Source organism: Leptinotarsa decemlineata, unplaced genomic scaffold (genome assembly GCF_025532065.1).
Source record: "Leptinotarsa decemlineata unplaced genomic scaffold, Ldec_3_MD MMD2_tig00026307_RagTag_RagTag, whole genome shotgun sequence".
NCBI classification, from domain to species: Eukaryota; Metazoa; Arthropoda; class Insecta; order Coleoptera; family Chrysomelidae; genus Leptinotarsa; species Leptinotarsa decemlineata.
In genome coordinates, this window is record NW_027412681.1 from 12,766,807 (window position 1) to 12,785,441 (window position 18,635).

At 34.1% G+C, this 18,635-nt stretch overlaps 1 protein-coding gene across 1 annotated transcript in view; it reads right to left on the minus strand.

Annotated features, from left to right (window-relative positions):
* LOC111502704 (NPC intracellular cholesterol transporter 1 homolog 1b) overlaps positions 1-18,635 on the minus strand; it is a 121,451-nt gene that overhangs the window by 76,708 nt on the left and 26,108 nt on the right. The window contains 5 exon segments of the mRNA XM_074181006.1: positions 3,310-3,411; positions 3,852-3,925; positions 3,928-4,068; positions 10,145-10,225; positions 17,116-17,329. Coding sequence (XP_074037107.1) covers positions 3,310-3,411; positions 3,852-3,925; positions 3,928-4,068; positions 10,145-10,225; positions 17,116-17,329 — 612 coding nt within the window.

Here is an 18,635-nt window from a genome sequence, read left to right on the forward strand (position 1 = left end):
AATTTTGTATTTGGGATATAGCGTTAATGTATACAAGGAGCAGAATTGGGCCCGAAACTGTTACCTGTGGTACACCAATAGATATATTTGATGGCCCACTGAGTTGGTCCACGATTTTGACTTTTTGTGTCCGTTGTGACAAATAGTCCCGCAACATGGCCTCGAAAATTCCGTATGTAGAGAGTTTGTTCAACCGAATCTCATGTGAGAATGTATCAAAAGCCTTTGCTAAATCAATATATACTGCTAGTCATTTAGATGATTTATTCGAGGCTTCAACTGTTTGACCTATGAAATATATTATGGCATTTTCTGTGCTGGAATTGTTGATGATATCTATTGAAAAATTCAATAAGTCGCTTTTTGGAGGGATTCTTCAAAAAATATTGATAAAGTACTGACAACAGAAATGAGACGATAATTATTCATTTCATTTCGATTTCCAGATTTGAAGACGGGGGTGACTCTAGATTCTTTCCATTGGTGCGGTATATTTGAGTTTTTATAAGACAAGTTGATTATATGAACTGATAGTTTCAATATATAGGGGTGAATATTTTTTAATGAGGGTTGTTATTCTGTGCGGATCTGGAGAACAATAATTTTTTTTTAAGTTCTGAAATACTTATTACCTCGTTTCCATCAATAGGTTCGACAAATAAGGGACGCCGTCACTGAAGATTCTTTCAAAAAATTATGTGTTGAATTACATTTTTCAATTCCTTTTGCCATATCCAATCCTATATTTGTAAAAAATGCATTAAATAAATTAACTTTTTCTTCATTATTTACTGTAGTTCGGTTTTCCCTTCAATAATAGTGGTATTTTCTATATGATTTTTATTTGATGCGGTATTATAAGCCTCCTTTATCATTTTCCATGTTGATAATAATGATAATAATAATTTTTATTATCCTGTAAGACGATCAAAAAAGGTACATTGTGTAGGATTAGTCAGAAAAGAGCTAAAAAGTAAACCTAAAAATAAGAAATTTTACTAAGAGTAATACATTCATTGAATTTTTCATTTTATTATTCAATCAATTCCTGGAGGGGGTAATAGGTTTTCTCTAATAGGAAAGAGTTAAGTGTAATTTTGAAGCTGTAGATAGTACTACAGTTTTTCAGTTGAAGTGGTAGCAGATTAAATAATCTGAGCCCTATTACATTGGGGGAATTATAAGTCAGGGCATTTTCACAATATAGCATATGAAAGTCTGTTTTGCACCTGGTATCAATAGAATGCACATTTTCATTACTTATGAAACAGTTACGGTTATCATATATTAAAACACATAATTCGAATATATACAGGAATGGCTTTTTTAGCTTGCGATTCTTGAGATTCCTGCTATACATCTTATACCCTTTTTCTGGGCGACAAAAACATCTTTGCATGAAGACTAAGCTCCCCAGAAAGTAATACCATACCGATGACACGATTCAACTTCAGCATGATACAGCATAATCAGCTGTTTCTGGTCTAAAACATTACGAAGGTTTCTCGGAAGATAATTCATGGAGTTGAATTTTGATATAACTGTTCCACAATGAGTTTTCCAGTTGAGAAATTCATCCACGTGTACACCTAAAAACTTCACCGCAGAGCAAGAAGAAATTTCATCATCTTCAATTCTCAAGTTGAAACTGGCTATTAATTTTCCATGAATCATGTGTTTAATTTTTGCAGGATTAAGTTACCTTTGATTTGTAGATTTTGTCTATTTTATCTGATATAACCAGTGATGTGTCATCTGCATATAGTGTAAAATGAGTATATGTAGAGATGTATTCCATATTATTTACACATAATAAAAAAAGTATAGGGCCAACACTGATCCCTGTGAGACACCTACACGAATATCCACATAATTGGATGTTATATAACATTCTTACATTATTATTATCATTGATGATACTGAGATATTGCTTCCGTGTTGAGACAAACGTTTTCAGCCAGTTAAGTGCATTTCCTTGTATGCCAATATTATGGAGTTTTATGTAAAGATTTTGTTTGTTTACAATTGCCCTTAGCTTCATCAAGCTTGTTTTTATAATATTGATTTTTTTGTTCGTTTGAGTAATTTATTAAGTTCGTTTCAATTATGAGACTTCTACTATAAAAAATAATATTAGACAATGAGACCCAGATAATGTTGCAAATGGCTGTGCTCAGGGGCGAGTTATATCCAGACTCTCATCTAATATTGTAATAGACGCGTTACTATGTCTTCTGAACCATAATAGGTACAATGTACTTGGCTATATAGATGAATATCTTAACAAGTTGGACCAAACCAGAAGGGCCGAATATAAACTCAACTGAATCGACCCTAAAAGCATTCACCAAGAGCTGAAGAGATATTGGGTAACATTTCTACAGAAAAATTTTGGGACTGAAACCAGACATAATGTATTGGCTCTTCAATACGTTGGTTTGACCAATGATAACATGTGCATCTATAATCTGGTGGCCAAAGATTAAAGGAACGACCGCTAATACACATGCTCTCGAATATGTAAGTCTTTGCATGTAACGGGAGTATTGAAAACCACTCCAACAGCTGCATTGGATATACTTCCAAATCATCCTCCTTCACATCGTGTAATCATTGAGGAAGCAAGACTGGACCAATTCAGACAGGAAAACTCACCGACCTACATGAGATAGGGCAAAACAGAAATTTCAGAAAATGTGGAAGAATGAGCAACCAACATATTTTCCGACCAACGAAATACATGTTCGACATAAACTACGTAGTTGATATCTCAGACAATGAAGAGTGGCGAAGGATACTGACATGGAGATTTCCCCCCACAGTATATTCCAGATCCCGTTCCAACTCCCGTTTCAGATCCCGTTCCAGATCTCGTCTGTATACCAAGTGTTTCTGCCACAGGCTTGACAGAAACACTTGGTATACAGGCGGGAGCTGGAACAGGAGCTGGAATGGGAGCCGGAATATACTGTGGGAGGGGGGCTCCATGTCAGTATTCCGCTGCCATTTTGCCAGCGCTCCTTAAATTACTTGGAAATTTTTCATAGAGCATATAGAGCATAGAGCATATTTATCAAGACTCGTTCTGAACAGGACGTTTCAATCGTACCTTTGATAACATAATAAGAAGAAACATAAACATAGATCTTTCACGTTCTACATACGATGTAGTATGCCGGTAAATAACAGACTAATAAAATGCGTTCCCATGGAACGTGCAACTGATTTCATTTTGTATTACTATAATTTTAAAGCTTGTTTCAAAAGTATAAGCCCAATGAAAAAAAATATCTTCAATAGCTAACTTACATTTTCGATGAGTTTTTGTATCCGGAATACCTCATTCAAAAAAGTCTGATTGAATGCCGGTCCTAATGTAATTTCTCCTTCGTTCTCCAAGTCAAATTGAATCTGAAAAATATACTTTAGTTTGATTTTATAAATATAATTCTTTGATGTTAATATGTGAGTAAAACAAATTTAAATAATAATTTCCTTGAATACCTCATAAAAATAGGTATAAGAATATTATACAGAATTTATTTACACCTCAACTAGTTCTATGAGTGTTTTGTAATTAGAACTAATTGGTTTATTCCAGTATCACATGGTCTTATAGTTTCTCAATGATTGAGTATTCCCTATTCAATAGTTCCCCTTAGGATCCCCTTTTTCATACAAGGTAGTATGTGTGAAATATTTAGCTTTGCTGAAATGACGTAGATGTGACATTTAGCGATCTTGGACTACTGGAATGTTGAATGAAATCCAAAAATGTTTCAATATATAGGGTATGCATATTTCAGTGTCACCATCTCCTGCTGGGTCGACCTGTATTTAAATTTACGTACCGGTGCAATTCCTACAGTTTTTATAAAAACTTGGCTCGATCTGTAAAATGGTCCGAAATTCTCATCGAAGAATTTTTTTCCTGTCGACACCGACTATTTGGAGCAGACCATAATTCCACAGGATCGGAAGTCACTTTTAAGAAGATACTGCCCGTTGCTAGAGATACCATCACCACAACGCACACAGCCAAAACTTTGTATCTATTCATCACCACAGCTGAAAATAAAATAAACTTACTTCACACAGGTGATATTCTTTGATGAATTGCTTAGGTGTGTCAATTTTAATTACAAAAATGACCTCCTTCGGTTTGAATTTGCAAATCTCCCTCTTCTACCCTTATAACTTTTTTATTATTGGAGATAAAAAAACGAAATTTGGATGTTGTGTGTAATAGTTCAATTTACATTTTTTGACATATTTACTTGCTTTGCCGTACTTCCGGTTTGACCGGAAATTACCACAACTTTGGATTTTTAAATGGGACATCCTATATATTTTCACTTATTTCGATGGAGAATGACATTCAGAATCCAATAATACCCTACTTGTCAAAATATGACAGATGAAATCATTTTTATTCCAATTTTTATTTTTGATCTAGAATGCCATGGATCATGTAAATCGCTTCATTCTTGATCAAGTAACATGAGAAATCTAAAACTTTGAGGCTTATGACTTCACAGTCATTTTAAAAATTATTTCACAGTCGCAAATATGAATGTTTCCGTTAACTTGATTTTTTCACCCCCTTGGCTCGTCGGTTTTTTGAGAAAGGTAACTTTCTCACGAATAATTTGATGCCACACACTTTCACTTTATTTTTAACAAATAATATGTATTCGGTATACTTATGCACTAAGTCCTGTTATTCTAGTTAATCGTGACAAACAATTGAAGATGTTGTCACTTTTGAAATTTATTTGTTGTGAAGTTTATAATCAGATACGGCAAATTATACCAGAAACGAAAAAATTGACATGTTGCTAATTTACAGAGAAACGAAAAAGAATGCAACTGATGCAGCTCGAATTTATGCTCAGAGGTTCCCTAATCGTAGACATGTTGGCCTATTTTGAAGTGAATTGTACGGCGTCAATTCGTCAAATTGTTTCTGAGTGTGATACAAGTTATTGGTCTGTTTGGAGAATTCTTCACAAATATAATTATCGATCATTCAAATACCAACTACACCAACATCTTTACGATAACAATCACAACCGAAGATTGACTTATTGCAACTGGTTTTTGACTAAATATAGAGAAGATCTACGTTGTCCATTTAAAATTATTCATTCAGATGAAACCCGATTCACCAACTTGGGTATGTTCAATAGGAATAATAAAAGGTACTGGTCTCAAACAAATTTACATTTGATTCAAGAAGGAACTTTTCAAGGGCGATTTGATTTCAATTACTAGATGGGTATAACCGGAGGAAAACTTTTGGTGCCAACAATTTTCGACGGACAACTGCGGAAAGATATCTATAGTTTCTAAGAAATCAAATAAATGATTTCATCGAAGATTTGTCACTGGTTAACCAAGTTGATATCTATTTTCAACAAGATGGAACGCCACCTCACAATTCTCAAGTCGTAAGAGAACATCGGAATGACACCTTCCCAGAAAAGTGGATTGGCACTTATTCAGTGGCCTACATTCTTGAGTTGTGATATTTTTACATAAATGTATTTTTTCTTTTTCATATTCTAGATCACCAGATCTTACTCCGCTAATTTTTTTTCTGGGAAACAATTAAAAATCAGGTTTACAATACAACAACAGCTACTCGTGAAGAACTACAGCATAAAGTAAGGGTGGCATTCCAGAACATCACTGAGGAACAGCTAATCAATGTGAAGGGCGCAACCAGGGCCGTCTTTAACCTATTGGAGGCCCTGGGCATTATAGGATAATGGGGCCCCTATGACTTTGATAGAACACTATTTTGTTAGAATAGACAAAGAAAATAGATAAACAAGTTGAAATATTTATTTTTAGTAACAATCACATGGAACGAATAGATAAAAATATAGCCCACAAAAGTAACTTTGTTAGCATTTACATGTTAGTGCTTAAAATCACTTCTCCATAATTTATGCTTTTTAGCACATCAGATTCTATCGACATCAGCGACAAACTGGTTAATTTCTCTCGAAGCATTGTACTTCTCAATTCATTTGTAATTCTTTTCAATTTGGAAAAGGAGCGTTCCCTACTGCAGTTGGTTACCATCATGCTTAAAAAGAATCTCAATGCGATTTCTACATTTGTCTTCAATTATGTTTTCCTTCAAAAGTTGATATATTTTTTATATACAATCCTCATTTTCACTGTCAACAATTTTCAAGTATTCTGTTGAATGCAATCATTCTATTTCTAACATTTTCTCATAATACATCTTCATAATAAAATTCAACAAATTATTTGCAACTTTGTCTCAACTCTTCAGAATTCAGAGTTTTCAAGCGAAAAAATAAATTAAAACGTTTACTGATATTCTTATACGAACTTAATCGCTGTTTTAAATGAACGCTGAGGGTATCAATTATGGGAAGAAAAGTTTCTATTTTAAATTTCTCTCTTCCATTCAGTAGGACTGACGGCGCAGAACCACCAAAAAAACACTGGCGTGAACTTCTGCGTTTTGTTCTTTGAGATAGCTCCTTGTAGTCAGATTCGGGTTTCTTTCTTTGGCAGACGATTCGAAGTGATCACATTTATCCCTGAGGTTAGTATAATATATTCGAGTTTTTCCATTTTTCTGGACAGACTCTAGTTTATCGTGCCTGTTCTGTATCTTTTGCGATGGATACCAAAGCTTCTATAACTTGTTCATCACCTTCATGCATTACCATACTGCATCTGCTCGGGCTGACCATCTGGTTTGTGAAAGACTTTTAACAACCTTTTTTGAACCTAAATATTTTGTTAATATATTCCATCGACGAGTAGAGCCCGAAAAAAAATTATACACTTTCTGAACCATTTCAAAAAACTTTGTAGCCTCCGATACACACCCAGCAGCATTAATTCAAACTTAGAGCTTTATACTTCGCTTCGTTCGCTCAATTTAAATGGAGCGAGTCACACTGATGAGTGTACTTCTGATGATTTTTCTTCAAAATGTGTATGTCCTTAGTATACCATTATATATTTGAATTTATCTAAGCAGGCTGAAGTCGGAAAGTGGGTGAGAAATAGAATAGCTTCGCGCATGTTAAAGCTAGTAAGTTGGTATTATAGTCAGTAATTTAGGTTCGATTTCTTCGAATTATATATGTTTTTTGGTATCTAATAAATATTGGTTATCGTTTGGTTATCTGTCAGCAACTAGGAATTTTGTATTTGATCTGAGAGGGGCCTCTACCGATCGCGGGGACCTGGGCACTTGCCCAAAGTGCCCACTGGTAAATAGGGGTCTGCGCGCAACAATTGAAAAAGTTGAACTTTACCGTGATCAAGGAGGAGGCCATTTTGAAAATGTATAACCTTAGTGAACTAATTTGCGACTTTATTGCAATTATTCAGCAAAATAGAGAAAATGGAGTGACAGTGTGTGGTATCAAATTATTCGTAAGAAAATGATCTTTCACAAAAAGCCGACTTGCCACCTCATTTCTATTTGGAAAAATCAAGTAAACTGAAAAAATTCATGTTTGCGACTGTGGAATAACTCTCAAAACGACTGTGAAGTCATTAACCTTAAAGTCGTAGTTTTCCGGTGTTACTTGATCAAGAATGAAGAGATTTACACGATCCGTGGCATTCTAGATCAAAAAATAAAAATTGAAATAAAAATTATTTTATTTATCAAATATTGACAAGTGAAGTATTGTTGGATTCAGAATGTCATTTTCGATCGAAATAAGTAAAAATATTTAGGATGTCCCATTTAAAAATCGAAAGTTGGGGTCATTTCCGGTCAAACTAGAAGTACGGCAAAGCAAGTGAATATCTCAAAAAATGTAAATTGACCTGTAATGAACAACCGACATATGTCGTTTTTCCACCTACAATAATAAAAAAGTTATAGGGGTGAGCCACCTTAGAGAATCACCCGGTATACCCTGAGAAGGTTTACAGACTCATAAAATTCAGAATAATGATAAGAATGACACATTCCAATACATGTGTGAGAGAGCAAACTAACGTTATTTTCAATGGAATACTCTAGACATTTGCAGTCGATTGAATTTCTTGTTGAGAGTGCTTTTCAAATATGAGGGATTGTTTGTATTTATACCAAGTGGTTCAGAAGTTATAGTGGAATTTATGTTGAAAAATTTGTTCATTCATCACCAAATATCTCCTAGCCGATCAACTGGAATAGGAAAATGTTTCAACTAAATATCCTTGAGGAAAGTTTATCTTCATTTAGTTTTCATAGGTTCACCGAACGGCGCTTTTTCTATACAGGGGTAAACAAAATTCGGGATCAAGTTTTTCTCGGTTTTTTCAAATGTAACACCCTGTATATAGGGACATTGCAGAATAATCCATATTATGAGCTTTCAGAAAGTGTTGGGGTTGACTACTTCATGTTCATCGGAAATGTATCTAATTTTTGAGGAAAGTAGTAAAGAGTCATTGGATAGAAGCAATAACGCTTTTTTTCAGTGCTGGATAAAACAAGTAACATAAACAATTTCAAAATGCACAAATTTACAATTTATTTTTGAGCAATCTTCCGTTTTCAGCTATGCATAAATGTAGTTTATCAACAATTTTCCTTCAAACTTCAATTGAAGTTGATTTTGTAATAGACCAAAAAACTTCTCTAATCCTATTATAATTGAATAGAACTGGCCGATACTTGATGAAAATCCATATTTGAAAAACTAATCAATAGAGTTTATTCTATGATTTTCACTATAAGGGTTTTACAAAAACCGCGACACGTGTTTCGCTATACAACAGCTTCTTCAAGCATAACTGAGAGTTACTTCTAAATTACAACCTTATATACTATAACCTAGTACCTATTCGTCTACTTAAGTAATAAATATACCTGAAAAATATACCTGGAAAAGTCAGTTATCAATACATTTTTCTAAAGTCTACCTGTAAATATACCTAACCATTTTTGCCTGCGAATGAACAGATTCAATAATGGCGAATTATTCAATTCAGTTTGATCGTTCATAAGAGAGTTTTTGAATTTGTTTATTTCCATACTCTTCAACAGGTTAAGTTTCAAACCTTTCTTCTGGAAATGGAGGGGTTCGTATTCATGGTTGAACTGATGTCCCTCTGAGATTAGATGACTGGCATATGTGGAATTCATTTTTCCGTTCTGAAAACTATATTTGTGTTCCTTTATGCGGGTTTTGAACGTTCTTCCAGTTTGACCTAATAAAACATCGGACATGATCCACACGATAATTTATACACTCCTGATTTTTCTGAAACTGAACTTTTATCTTTGTTATTTTTAATGTGCATGCCCAAGTTGTTGTTCCCATCAACAACAACCTATACAAAAACCTTCTTACCAGATTTTGGTCTTGAAGAGGCGCGCCATCATGTTGGTAATATGTATAACGTATGCCTTTTGTCAATTGGTGCATTCTCCAACAAATTCAATGAATCACTTCGAAAAAAAATCTCTATAAATTTCTCTATTCAGGGGCCCATCAAAGAAATATGGTAATATGACCTATGACCTGTTCTAGTTATCGACTTTTCTCATTCAATGAGGGTTCTCTGTTGAGTAGTATTGCAAATTAATCTACCTACCATGTCATCACATTTAAATGTAGATCGTTAGAAAAAACAACATTTTTCTAAATATTTGGTTCTTCGCTATATGAAATCAAAAATTTTTCGCAATACCAAACTCTGGTATCATAATCCATTTCATAGAGTTCTTGATGTAATTCAATTCGGTATGTATGAACGTTATTTTTGATAAACGTATTTTTGATCAACTCTCTTGCGATTTCCCTCGTACTCATTTGAGGATTTTCAAATGTTGAAAGCATCATCACTAATTTATTCTTTTCATTTGTCGCAATTTTATTTACTACTTGCCTTTTCTCATGCTTCACACTGCCTGTTTTCTCAAATCTTCCTTCAACCCATCCTGTGATATTCAGGTTGTCTCACTCGAAGTGATATCTTAAATGCCTTTTCAATGCACGTACACAATATCAATCGTATCATGACGGACAACAGTACAAATATGTATATACATACTTCTTACGGTTGACATTCACACGATACAACTAATGAGGAAACGTGTACGGTGAACAAACTAATTCCGAATACAAGTAAACTTTCTACTCACCTCTGCCTAAAATGTAGAATGATTCTTCCAAATTTTGGTGGATTTTGTCTCCATATTTCTTCATTATTCCCGGGGATCTATCTAAAAAAGAAAGGTCGATTGCAAAATATATTGGAGAAGTATTTCAATCAGATAAGTAATGTATGCATGAAAACACAAACAGATTTACAAAAAAAATATCTTCTGGCTTGTCTATTGTAGGGCAGTAAAGTGGTTCTGCTCAGGACCACTGATGAGTCCTGCTGGGATAAAACATCGCTTTCTGTCATTGGATCAGAAAACCACAAAGACAATGTCGTTTTTGATGAAGAAAAATAACTTCAATCATGAATAGAATACAAAGAAAAAGGAAATGAAACTTGATTTTTATAAATTCAATGGGAAATTAAAAGATTGAGTCTCCAATGAATGCGAATTCATTTCTCATTTATATCCGGAAGCAGTTTCTTTCCTGAATATTTCTTGGTTTGGGTATTTTCAGGTACTGAGCTGTTTATTATTTTGTGTGTTGTTTCCATTTTTTCTGATGAAATCCTGAGAAGTTAGCTTCAGGAGTGATTCCTGCAGGGTCCATTGAAAAGTTAACTTTAATGTTGTACTTTTTAGAGGACGCAATTATATTTTTCTGATGTATAGGGGGGTTAGTATCAGATGAATTTCAAGTTTGTGGGGTCGTAACCCTTGTCTCCCAGTCTTGGAGAAAAGGATGAAAAGGGTTTTCGGCCGTATCTCGTAAATTAGCAAACCTATAGAAAATTCTATTCGTAGCGAATTGAATTGTCTATAACCTCATCCATATTACTTTTTATCGTAAAATGGAAAATGAAAATGACTGAAAAATTTTAAACAATATATCTTTTGGGCGTCATAACTTTTTTTCTGGTTATTTAATAACAAAATAACTTCAGAACAATCATGTAGGGGGTTTTTCAACGAATAATTTACACTGCAAATTTGTTCATTTTCATACATTTATCTTGGTCTTACAGCGTACATAATCACTACGGATAATCTGCAAGTATAAAATTTGATGGCTACTACGGAAATCCTGATATCGCAGGAACAAAGTCGTGGGAGTGCTTGCGTCACACGAAAAAGCATCAATCGAGAAAGATAAAGTTCGATAAGAGCACCGAACCTACATTTTTCCAAGATAAATTACTTGGTAATGAAAAGAACAAAGCGAACCCAATAGATCTTCTCAAAACTGCTCTATTAGCGTATTAGCAAGCGTTCTGCGCTTGCTGCATCCCAATCCTATGATTCCGTGACTATCGTAGCAGAGGACATTGAGATTCTTGTCTTGCTCACGGCATTAGGAAGAGAGCAGTCCAGCAGGGCATATACTTTGTGCCTGCCCCGCTGGGGACCAAATCAGTTTTTAAGAGTTCGAAAGAGCTGGGCTTATTTGGTCGAGTGTGAATAGGTCTGAGCCACAATAAACCCTTACGGGTTGCGGTGGAGGGTCGAATAGACACACTCATTCTGGCCCTAACCTAAACTAGCTAGCTGAATAGCATTATTTATCAATGAGAAAGTCAAGCAAACTTTGCTCACTATCGGTAGCGAACATTTTTTCAACCGATTGATGGATGTAACGTGGTAAAACGTGGTAAAACGTGGCAACGAAACTGCTGTAACGTTAGTTACGAATGAACGTGGTATAGAAACATAGGAAGTTTCAATTCTCATTTTTGATGTTTTGTCATCTTCTTTATATGGTGTGAATAAAGATGATTCTCTGCACAGTATAAGGTACAAACGATTCGCCAAGACAGTAACCAAAAATACATTTAACTCATCATCGCTTTCTCCAACAAAGGATGCAGCCCGCTTTTACAGTCTCCGAGTTCATCACCAGGTTGAGTCGTGGCTCGACAATCACGATGGTCCTGAAAATTGGGGCTGGAGAAGCATGGAAAAATTTGGATACCAATCCTAACTTCCGAGCCTCCACCTCACGAACTTCTGAAATTAATTTTCTGCAGATGCAAGGGAACCTGTAGAAATATGTGTGGTTGCCGAAAAGCAAGCCCCAAATGCTCTTCAGTGAGCCCCAATTGTTCTGGTGAAACCTGCAGTAATATCATGGAAATATCAAAATTAATCGAAGAAAATTAATGCGAAGATGAATTACCTACAATGACGATAATCCTAACTCCCGTTATTCTGCAAAAATTAACCTCCGATAGTGAATTAGATCCCAAACCGCAGCCAGGACCACCAAAGAAAATTAAAAAACAATAGCTGGAAAACAACTTTTTGAATATACAGGGCAATTCAAATTCGTTTCTGTACATGGGTATCTCGTAAACGATAAGAGATATAGTATCGGTTGAATTGTGGCAAAGTTGTGTATTTTAGAGACCTATTCAATGATGTAAAGAAATCAAATATAGCTCTTTTGGTTCTGGAGATATACAGGAAAAACCAAATAATCTTATTTATTCACAGACATATTGAAAATCTGTCCACATTTTGCTATTGGCACTTGATGTGGGCTCTCAGAATATATTCATGAATCTTTTATACAGGGGTCATCTGACTTGGGCCACCCCCATCTTTGAATTTTCAAATACGGACCTGTATTTTGTGTTGTAGTTTTTGGATCGTAGACGTTCACTTCATACTAAGAAATTAAATTCAATTTTATATGTCAGGATTTTTCGGTAATATTCGATTATAATTGTGTGAATTATTCCCTTTTAAATTACGGCCCTGGAAATTGGTTGACTGAGTTGAATAAAGACATAATAGCAACTTTCACGTCTCCCTATGTATCGTAGAGTTTCTCGAGATTTTTTTTCTCTTTTAGGTAGGTACCTATTCATATTTTTTCCATTGCTCTTAGCGTTTTCTACAATGAACTTCGAATAAGAAAACCTTTTATGATTATTCGAAACATATCTACATCAAAAATATATTATATGTATTTTATTAATCAGAAAAAAAAATGATAGCAATAATAACATCCGAAACGAACACTAGGTATAATTGTAATGAAAATTGAAATGAAGTAATTTATATAGGTACCCAAAAAAATTATTGGCGCGATAAATGTTCGAATTGAAGTCCTTTCATTTCGAGACATTTTTAAATTCGGGTTTTCAAATTATTTATTGCCCTTAATACACTTATTTGCTGCATTGTTGCGAAATCATTCAAAATCCTTAATCTCGGGTCTTCCACATTTTCTATCTCTCTGCCAGCGTAAACCCTCTTTTTCAATGTCCCCCATAGAAAATAGTCCAAAATAGTAAGATCTGGTGGTCTTGCAGACCATTTTATTGTTCCATTATTTGTCTCGAAATGGAAGAACTCCAATTTGAACAGTTATTGCTCAATTAATTTTTTTGTGTATATAAATTACTTACTTCATTTCAATTTTCATTATAATTATAGTGTTCGTTTCGGATGTTATTATTGCTACCATTTTTTTTGTCTGCTCATCAAAACCCATATAATATATTTTGTTGTAGATATGTTTCAGATAATCATGAAAGGTTTTCTTATTCGGAGTTCATTGTAGAAAACGCTCAGAGCAATGGCAAAATATGAATAGGTATCTAATAATTAAGAAAACTCTCGAAAAACTGTACGATACATAGGAAGACGTGAAAGTTGCTATTGTGTTTTTATTCGACTTAGATAACCAATTTTCAGGGCCGTAATTTGAAAGGGAATAATTCACACAATTATAATCGAATACTACCGGAAAATCCCGAAATATAAAATTTTATTTAATTTCTCAGTATGAAGTGAACGTCAACGATATAAAAACTACAACAAAAAATACAGGTCCGTATTTGAAAATTCAAAGATGGGGGTGGCCCAAGTCAGATGACCCCTGTATAAAAGATTCATGAATATATTCTGAGAGTCCACATCAAGTGCCAATAGCAAAATGTGGACAGATTTTCAATATGTCTGCGAATAAAGATGATATAGGCAAAAAATTAATATGGGATTTTTTTGTTTTTCCTGTATATCTCCAGAACCAAAAGAGCTATATCCGATTTCTTTACATCATTGAATGGGTCTCTAAAATACGCAACTTTGCCATAATTTAGCCGACACTCTATATCTTATCGTTTACGAGATCCCCATGTACAGAAACGAATTTGAATAGCCCTGTATAATTATGCTCAATATCATCTCGCTTATAAATTTTCCGTGGGTTAGGCCTACTGGGGATATCACCTAAACAACGCGTCTCTAGACTACCTCACAGGTGGTGGGAGAAAGGGTCGATAATGAATCAATAATAACATAGGAGTGTTGAAAAAATTATAAATTATATGAATAAGAAAGTATATTACAGAAAACTAAGCCTATTGGTGCGTTTTTATCGTATTCTTCCGAGTATTCAAGAACCCGGTTAATTGAATAGAACTGGCGGATACTTGATGAAAATCCATATTAAAAACTGATTGATAAAATTCATTGTATGATTTTCACTATAAAGGATTTTACAAAAACCGCGACACATGTTTCGCTATATAATAGCTTCCTCAAGCATAAACTAAAAGTTACTTCTAAATAACAACCATTTTATGCTCTAACCTATTACCTGCTCGTATGCCTAGTAAATGAATCTACCTGAAAAGGTCAGGTATGAATTCATTAACTATATCAATACATTTTTCGAAAGTACCGTAAATATACCCAACTATTTTTACCTGAAAATGAGCAGATTCAATAATGGCCAATCATTTAATTCGGTTCGATCGTTCATAAGATATTGACAGTTTTTGAATTTGTTTATTTCCATACTCTCCGACAGGTTGAGTTTCAAACCTTTCTTGTGGAAATGGAGGGGCTTGTATTCATGGTTGTACTGATGTCCCTCTGTGATTAAATGAGTGACATATGTGGAATTTATTCTTCCATTCTGGAAACTATATTTGTGTTCCTTTATACGGTTTAACCTATATAAAACATCAGACATCACCCACACGATAATTTATACACTCCTGATTTTTCTGAAACTGAACTTTTATCTTTGTTATTCTTAATATGCATGCATAAGTTGTTTGTTTTGAAAGTGAACCAGATTAACTTCGGAGCGTTGTAAAACCTAGGAAAACAATGAAGTTGAATAAAGTAATGGAAATTATTTGTTGAAAAACACTCTATAAGATTGCTTCAATGACATTTTACTGTAAAATGACCGTCAAAGAAGTTATAACGCCCAAAAGGAAATTTGTTCAAAAATGTTCAGTTATTTTTGTTTATAATTTTTTTATTTTCCATTTTACGATAGAATGTGAAAGAAATGAAGTTGTAGGCAATTCATATTGCTACAAATAATGTCTTATAATATTTTCTGTAGGGTTTCTAGTTTACGAGATACGGCGCGAAAACCCTTTGCACCCTTTTTCCAAGACTGGGGGACAAGAGTTGCGACGCCACAAACTTGAACTTGAGCTTATACTAACCCTCCCTGCATCAAAAAAATAAAATTGCGTCCTCTGAAAATCGCAAGGCCTACAAATGTAACATTTCAATGAACTTTAGTCATTTTAAACATTTCATGATATATCTGCATTGTTTTCTGTCTTGTATAAGTATTAGGTATGTATCCAGTAGCGTACTTACAATCTTATTTCTGTGGAAGGCAAGGTACTTGAAACAAAACATGTTTGCTGTATACAGACTGTTAATTATTTCATTCAATGAGTTAAATAAATTTTCTATGATGAAGATAGAACATACCTCTCAACACTTCTTATCTTATATAATTTCAAGTAGAGCGCTGGGCCTATATTTGTATATGAAAATGTGATCCTTTGAAACTTAAATTGAATTTAAATGAGGAGACCTAAACATTTGGCAGGCAATGTAGTAGAAATCTTATTTTTGAAGAAAATAAATTACTGTGATCTGAACTAGAAATAAATCAACCCGCAAGAGTTCACACCTATTCAAACTGAACCGAATAATTCCAGCTTCTTAACGAACGTGCGGGGGTTTGAAAATAAAGCGAACCAACGAAAAAAAAATGCAAATATCATTATATTTGACGGCAAATGAAGATGCAGTGCTCAGCTTCCGAAATATCACGATAAATATCCATATAATTTCTCGTTGTGAAAAACACAACAAAATTACGCAGTAACTCACTGCGTAATTTTGCTTACACTGCTATAAAGTTCTTCATTGCAATTTTCTTATTTTTTCAGATTGTAGAAAACTTTAGAAATACCCCCCAAAAAAGTCAATAAAATAAGAAAGGAGATTTCAGACCAAACTACTTGGTCAACAGTCGGGTTCTTGATAATTCGAGATTATTCATAGGTTACTTCCTCATCTTTCCTGTGTCATTTCGGTTTTCCGTTTCAGTGCCTTGTAGTTCGTGTTCCCACGTGATTAGAGGATTGCATATGTTGTGGATCTTCATACTAGCCTGGCTACATGCTCTATTGTTCAGAATGTACGCAACTTCTTTAAATTTCCTTTCAAACCAGTGTTTATTCCCGTATTTCGCTTCGGATCACTTGTTGGTATTTATGTTGGTGGATCCACAAATGCTCGGTTATTTTCGATTTGGTGTTTTTTCTCAATGGGAATTGATCTTGGGCTCGGTGATATGAACCTTTGATGGTCTCTAATTTTAACAACATAGACGTTCACACGGTATACGGTAAATCATTATTCTTTGAATAGTTATATTAGTTTGGTAGCCTGAGTTTGGTGATACTTCACAGTTTCTGAAGTAGTTGGTTAGGTATCAGAAATATTCCAGTTATCACAACAAGACGACTATGGGCACGAAAAAGCCTAGTTTTAAATTTGTTCTCTTATTGTATTTTCATTCTTTCTCAATTTTTTGTTTAACGTTCATATGGGAAAAACTAGGAAGAAAAAGAGGTAATGAGAATGAGAAAATATAAAAAAGTACAATTTAGAAGAACACAAAGCTTTTTTTGAATATATATAATGAAGTGTACCTTTTTGTTTTCTATACTTACCAATTTTTCGACATCGACAAATTCCACGTAACGTGCTCCCGAATACTATTGTAGCTGCGGTAGTAGCTAATCCCATAATCAATATTAATATTGATATAGCAAAGGAAATGCTTTCAAATTGTCCAAACAGCAAGAATGTGTCGTCGATAGCATTGAATGAGTTAGTATCGCAATTGGCAGGACAGTCTACACACCCGCAACTAGTGGAATTTGGCTAAAACATATTCGACGATGTTTGAAGATATTTGAAAAAACGTTCCATAACAAAATTGTTCAACATTCAATTTTTTTTAATTAAAAAGTGAATCGGGGTTACTTAGGCCATCGGAGTAGACTGACATTCTCATTTAGAAACCGGCAACACCAAAAGAAGTTTTCAAAAATACCACGGCATTCTTCTATCCAGTAGCTGTACCGAAGACATTTCGGTAGTCCTTCATTTTCAAAGGATAAATATTGTATATTGCTCAACTGAATGAAATCGTAATTAAAGATATCAATAATATGCTATTTTTAATTGCTGTTCAATCTATACTCATAAATGCAAAAGACACTCAACACTCATTCATCTCTGCTTCTCCGTACTGGTAAGTCCTTGGAAGATACAATTTTATATACAGGGTACAGGGATATACAGGGTACGTTAGGAATATATGGAGAACAATTCAAAATAAAAACTTGAAATTTGTTGGTAGTGGGTTTTACACAATGGCCTTCTCAACTAGAATATTTTAAACTTCCAGTCTCTTTCCGTTATACCGGAAGTTGAAGGCAACTTCCTTGTTTCAAATAAAACACCCTGTATTTCAATCCATTTTTCAATTTCCCAGCACATTTTAGTCCCATTTTGTATAAGAATACCTATACCCAAATTTATTAGTTTTCGAGATATTAATTTTTTTCTGAAAATTTGACAATTACAGTACCACTCCAAAACAATGATAACTCATAGACAGTAACAGTTAAAAATGAGAAATTTCACAGAATCATACCTCAAGCATCAAGTCATGAACAGGTCCATCGAATTTTCGAAAATAATTTACACGATGGTCGAAATTTCCACCTAAAACATAACATCGAGAAAACTGATGAAACACGATTTTTTCAAATGGAAACCATACACTATTCTATTATTTTTAGATACTACGAAGAAAAAGATTTCAAATTCATGAAGGATGTCCTATACCTAAAATACACCCCTGGCAAGATATATCCGATTTTGGGAAATATTTGAAATATAAATCATTCGAAGCAATACAAAACCAAGATAGCTTTGAAAACAAATGAAGTTACAATATGTCAAAATTTGATGCGATATGATTTCGTAGTTTTCTATTTGTGTGCAAAATGTCTCGTTTGGGGTATTCTAATGAAGATTTCCTAAATTTAATAATCATTTATGGTGAATGCAATAAGATAATGGACAGAACTTGTCGTGTTTTTGCAGAAAGATTTCCAAATCTACACAGACCCAATAAAAATATTCTGAGAAGACTTAATTCGTTGAAAGACCCAGAAAA